The sequence below is a fragment of the Sarcophilus harrisii genome, chromosome 4 (genome assembly GCF_902635505.1).
Source record: "Sarcophilus harrisii chromosome 4, mSarHar1.11, whole genome shotgun sequence".
Classification (NCBI taxonomy): Eukaryota; Metazoa; Chordata; class Mammalia; order Dasyuromorphia; family Dasyuridae; genus Sarcophilus; species Sarcophilus harrisii.
Window position 1 is genome coordinate 15,077,041 of NC_045429.1, and position 6,000 is coordinate 15,083,040.

Here is a 6,000-nt window from a genome sequence, read left to right on the forward strand (position 1 = left end):
TTCTCAGTGTCGAGTAGAGTGTTGGGGGCATGACCTGCGGGGAAGCAGAAACGGCAGCGCGAGTGTGTCATGGAGAGCTTTATGGGGCACACAGAAGAGGTCAGCCTTTATCTGCTTCTAGTCCACACCTATAGCAAGCCCCTTGTTAACAGTGTGGAGAGAGGCCGAGGTGGGGGAGGCCCGAGTGAGGCAGGGAGGCCGTGAGCTGTGGCAGGAGGTGTCACTGCCTGGGGTTTGACACTAGACCTGCCAGTTGGATGACGGGCCTGAGACTTGGAACATTCATTGGCGCTCTCCAAACTTATCCCCGTTTGTTTTGGATTTATCCCCAGAAGAGTGTGAGCTGGCACCCGGGTATTCTGGAAAAGGGATGGGGAGAGAGGTCTCAGCAGGCCTCTCCCTTGCTGGAGGACCTTATTAAGTGACTTAGCCTCCTCACTGGAGGAGTAATGAATAAAATGTGTAGCACAACCCGAGTGTTGTTCTCCTGCCACCCCCTTTGCCATCAGCTGCACTGTTATGCCAATTAACTGGTGTTGTTTTAGACCAGGGGCAATCCCAGGACCCTCGAGTCCTCTGGTCCCTTTCTTTCCTGTTTTATGGAGCTGATAATAAACAAAACATTTAGGGGTGTGATCTTTAGCTTGGAGCCCAATTAGGAAGATGACATTAGCCAGAGTATGGGCTCTCTGACCTAATCTGAATCTGGGTTTGTCTCGAGCTAAGCCCGGGTGTGTTTGTGGGTCCAGCCAAAACTCTGGTTACAAGAAACCTTGGGGATAGGAAAGAGCAGAAGGTTTGCTACCATCTGTCCCTGAAGGAAGAGGGTCTGGGGGCAGGGGCCTGAGTGACAGAGCCCCTGCCCGAGAGTCGGAGGCTCACGAGTGACCTCTGACACTTGAGCTCACTTCTTGCCCATTTGCACAATTTCCTCATTTTCAAAGTGGGATGGACAAGGAAACGGCAAACCACTCCAGTTTCTTTGTGAGAAAATCCCAAGTGGGCTTTTGGACACGAGTCGGACTCCGTGACAGCCATCTAAGAGTCCTTTTCTGGGCACGTCCCCCGCCCCCTTTGATCTCTGATGTTCGGGGCCCTGTGCAGCCCATTCTTTGGGCTCTGTTTTAGGGGTCCTGGAAGCACCTCTCATGGTCGGTGACTGATCTGTGGAGAGAGTTCCAAGTGGTCTCAGGGCTGAGACTCCTCCTCTGACCTTCAAGTGTCCGGAGGCCGGTCAATTCTCAGGCCTGGTCACAAATGCAGGAAGAGAACCTGGTGAAGAACTTGTGGAAGCCCCCCTACCCCCAGGTGCCTCAGGGTGACCCCTTGGGGCTCTGTTCAAACTCACCAGAGGTGTAGAGCCTTGGGCCGGCCGTGCCCTCTCACCCTGGAAATGAACATGCAGGCCGGAAGAAGGGGCCGAGCCCCGGGCTTCAGTGTGAGTCTCTGCTTCAGGGGCCTATGACCCCAAGACTTGGCATACATGGCCCCTTCATGACGTGCATCTTATCCTCGCCAGAGTGAGAATCACCAGAGTTGGTGGATCCATGAAGTGAGGACCCGAGGCCTGGGGTCACATTGTACAGAGGAAGAAATGGGGGATTAGGGGGACAGGGGCCTCTGAGGGCACCTGATGCCCACATGCTCTCCAACAGGCCATTTTCCGAGTGGGCTCTTTTGTGAAAAAGGGGTTGGATAAAGCTAGGATCCTCTGACTTGTCTGTGGCCCAGAATTCGCACCCAGCACTCTAATTCATGACAGAAAACCACTTGCTTCCTTGTCCCGGGCTGTCCCTCAGGCACAGCAGGCCAGTTGGGGGGCACGGGGAGCAGAGGCTGAGCCCGTTCTCCGGCTGGAGACTCCAGTCTGCGTCTTGGACTTCTCCCAAGGAAATGGCTGGTTATGTTCATAGAGGAGGAGGGTGAAGAGAGCTCGGCATTCCCGGGCCCCGGATGCCTGATCCTGGTTTGTCCCATAAGAGTTACCTCTGAAGACTGGCCCCGGAGGTCTGGTGGGGCTCCCGAAGGCAAGAGACGAAGGTGGGCCGAACGCTGTGAGGAGTCCTAGAGAGAAGATCTGGCCTCCGGGCTGAGAGGGCCCCCAAAGGCCAAAGAAACATGTGTGGCTCAAGGCCTCTGCAGGGACTTTGCCTTCCTTTTGCCTGCTTTGGTTCCTCTATGTGTGGCCAAACCCCTTTTGTCTTCTGTCTACAAATTTCTTTTTTTAGACTCACAGCTGTTTTCTACTTTAAACCCTAAAAATTAGATTTTAATTTGACTTGAAATCAGACGTGAGGAGGGAGCACTTTTGTCAGCTTAACATCCTGGGCTTCCTGAGTACTTCTTAAGGTACTTCTTAAAACCAAATGCTAGTTAAAACTCTCATCTTCTAAGGTGTTTTCATCTTAGAATAGATAGAATGTTATCGATAAGGACAAGATCCTTATAAAGATAGTAATTACCTTTGCAATTAATTTCTTTTTTCCTCTTTTAGATTGTTGGTCCTTCAGATGGCACTAGTTACATTATAGATTATTATGGAACAAGACTTACAAGACTGAGCATTACCAATGAAACGTTTAGAAAAACACAGAAGTACCCATAGATATTTAGAAAACAACTCAATGGTAAGTGACTACTTTTAATCTCAAATAATTTTATATCTGCCCTCGATTTTATAACATTTTGATTTGCCTTCCCTTTGACCCAGCAGTATTACTACTGGGCTTATATCCCAAAGGGATCTTAAAGAAGGAGAAGGGTCCCACATGGGCAAAAATGTTTGTGGCAAGAAACTGGAAACTGAGCGGATGCCCATCAGTGGGGGAATGGGTGAATAAGTTATGGGATATGAAGGTTATGGAATATTATTGTTCTGTAAGAAATGACCAGCAGGATTTGCCTTCATTGCCCCTGGAGTGACAAAAGATGATCAGCAGCTGCAGGAGCAGTAGTAGTAGTAGTAGTAACAGCAGCAGCAGCAATAGTACCAGCAGTAACACAGCAAGAGTAGCAGTAATAGCAGCAGCAGCAACAGCAGCAGCAGGAATAGTAGTAGTAATAGCAGGAACAGCAGCAGCAGCAGCAGGAGTAGTGGCAGGAGTAGTAGTAGCAGCAGCTTCTTTAGTTTCCTTTAAGTCTCAGCCAAAATCCCTTCCTGCTCTCGCTGCTGATTATTTGATTTATCTTGTTTATATGTAGTTGTTTGCGCCTCATCTCCATTAGATCGGGGTTCCTTGAAAGCAGGGATTATCTTTGGCCTTTAGTTATATTCCAATGCTAAGCACAGTGCCCAGCACATAGTAGACACTTAATAAATAATTGTTCACTGACAGACATTCAGTGTTCATGGATGGGTTGGATTAACATAGTAAAAATGGCAATACTGCCATTTTAATTTATATGTTTAATTTATGTTAAGTATGCCAACTTAATGCAAATGATAATATTAATTTATGTATTTAATAGGATAGGCAGCTTGGTCTGGTTAATAGAAGAAGGTGAAAAAATGCAATGTTAGATATTCAGTTTATAGTAGGAAGATTTTTTTTCTTAATTCAAGGAATTGTAGGATTTAGAGTAGATGTCTTTGACTTCATGAAAAATTTAAAAATATTCTGCAAAATGAATTTTGCAGAATTGCAACTGCAATTGCATTCTGCATTCTGCAAAGTTGCAATTCCCAGTCCATCATGATTAGGTGATCAAAAGGTGTGAATAGACAACTTTCAGAAAAGGAATCACGAATTATCATCACTTGAAAAATGTCTGGCCTCACTGATTATCAGAGAAGGGCAAAGTGAGAATTTTGAGGTGACCCTTCATTCTCATCAAACTGGCAAGAATAGAATCAGGGGTGGCTAAAGTATTGGTGGTGGAGAAGGAGGAGGTAGAAGGAGAGGGACAAAGTGGACAAAAGCCCATCCTTGTTAAAGGAGACATCTGCAGTAACTTTGGGGACTTAAAAAAGGTATTTTAACTTGACTTTTTTTTTTTTTTTTTTTTTTTTTTTTAAGGTTTGCGGTGCCTCCTTGATTTTAAGAAAACTCCAGAGGGTGAATTCCCAGGCTTCCTCATCGTTCCCCTTCGCACAGCACGTCGTGGTTGCTTCAATGTGATTTTTACTGGAGTTTTTTTTTTTTTTCTTTTTCTTTTAGAAATTTTATTTTGAGATTTGTTTGACTGGAGACCGAAGTCTCTTGTCTCCCATGAGGGCTTTCTCACCCCCCACTCGCCTTCCTGTCCCACCCCAAATGCCTTTTCTAGAGGCAAGTTGTGGCTTGTCGTTTTTCCTTCTTCAAAATAAAACAATAGAATGGCCTCTTTGCTATGATGCTTCATTCACACCATTTCTGGGCTTTCCCTTATGAGTCTGAATGGATCTGGGGGGGCCTGGGTTTGAATATGGTTATTTTGTTCCTCACTGTCTCTGTGACCTTGGTCAAATGACTTCATTTCTTTTTCTTTTTTTTTTTTTAATAAGGTTAATATTCTTTATATAATTATAAATTTACAAACTTAATATTCTATTTTTTCCTTCATTATATGTAAGGACAATTTTTTGGTCTTTTTTCGCACTATTTTATTTTTTCCAGTTACATGTTTTCAGCATTGCTTTTTGTAAGATCCTGAGTTCCACATTTTTCTCCCTCCTTCCCTTGCCTCCCCAAGAAAGCATGAAGTCTGATAGTTATACATGTACAATCGTGTTAAACATTTCCACATTAGAACTGACTTTCTCTAAGCCCCAGTTTCCCACTCTTTATAATGGGGTAACCATTGAGTTTCCCTTCAACTCTTTTTCTGTTCAATTTTTGGTTTTTTGGGTGAGGCAGTTGGAAGTTGTGTCTTGCCCAAGGTCACACAGCTAGGAAGGTTACGTGCCTGAGCAGCTGCCCCACGCGGAGGTTGGAGAAATGCACAGTGGACTCTGGGCCTCTTTACCCAAGCTTTTCTGCCATGAAAGTGCCCGGGCCTTTGTCAAAGCTTGCCTACAAAGCCCGTGAAAAGCGATCCCTGGGGATGACGATGGCCGGCATTTGACCCTCACAACAACCCTATTATTACCCCATTTTACAGATGAGGGAACTAAGGCACACAGCAGGAAGTATTTTAAGCAAGTCTTCCTGACTGATTAGCACAGACAGTCCATGCACAGGTGGATGGATATTCTTCCAGTTTCTTTTTTCCTCTTTCTGCTCGTAATATTCAAGAATTTGTTCAGGTGTTGTGTAGTGATGAGTCACAGAATCCCACTGTCCCTGAAAAATGGAAACAGGTTCAAAGGATGATGACGATGTGGAAGACGGGTGTGATACCGCTGCAGGGCCGTGCGGGTGAGGAGTTTGGCAAGAGAAGCATGAGGGAAACCGCAGAGAAAGGAGCCAGGGATCTAGCAGGAGGAGGGGTGGAGAAGCCCGGGGGCTCAGTAGGAACCGGGTAAGGGCCAGAGGCCTACGGGAGGCTCCCAGGGCCTCGGGGGACCAAGGATGACAGATTGTAGAAGGATAGGGATGAGGTCGGGCCTGCCGTGGGGTTGTCTGAAGGGAATCCTCCCATCGACGGGATCAGAAATCTGTTGGACAAACAGAATTAGCTGATGCATTTAGGTTGGGGCTGGAGTGGGAGGCATTTTAGAGTTGTGTGTGTGACGAGTGGTCCCCAGCAGGCTTGTAAGAGCATCCTCGATACATATGAGCATGTCCTGCCCCAAAGTCCCACTCCACTTTCCCCTTCTGATCTGGAGCCACCATTTTCCCCAGAGGAAGTGTTTGATGAGTGCTTGTTGGCTGACTTCTTCCACAACCTTCCATCTCCCTCTGCCTTTTCCCAGCTGAGCCTCTTTCCATTTCCCTCCCTCCTGGCCTCCACCTCTGGGAGCTCGGACCCAGCCCCTTGCTCCCCATGATCACGGCTGGTCCTTCAGCCGTCCCTCCCAAGTTGTCCTGGGTCTGCTGTGTGTGATGCTATGTGACCTCTGGATAAAAAGATGCTGGGGGT

The 6,000-nt window shown here is 46.8% G+C and overlaps 1 protein-coding gene across 2 annotated transcripts in view; it reads left to right on the forward strand.

The window, feature by feature from the left end:
* The window catches only part of TM2D1 (TM2 domain containing 1), a 36,394-nt gene extending 32,073 nt beyond the window's left edge, over window positions 1–4,321 (forward strand). For both annotated transcript variants that reach the window (XM_031969005.1, XM_031969006.1), the window contains exons 6-7: window positions 2,495–2,627; window positions 4,017–4,321. In XM_031969005.1, coding sequence (XP_031824865.1) covers window positions 2,495–2,605 — 111 coding nt within the window. In that variant the 3' untranslated portion in view covers window positions 2,606–2,627; window positions 4,017–4,321. The remainder of the gene's footprint in view (window positions 1–2,494; window positions 2,628–4,016) is intronic.
* The last annotated feature ends 1,679 nt before the right edge of the window (window positions 4,322–6,000 follow it).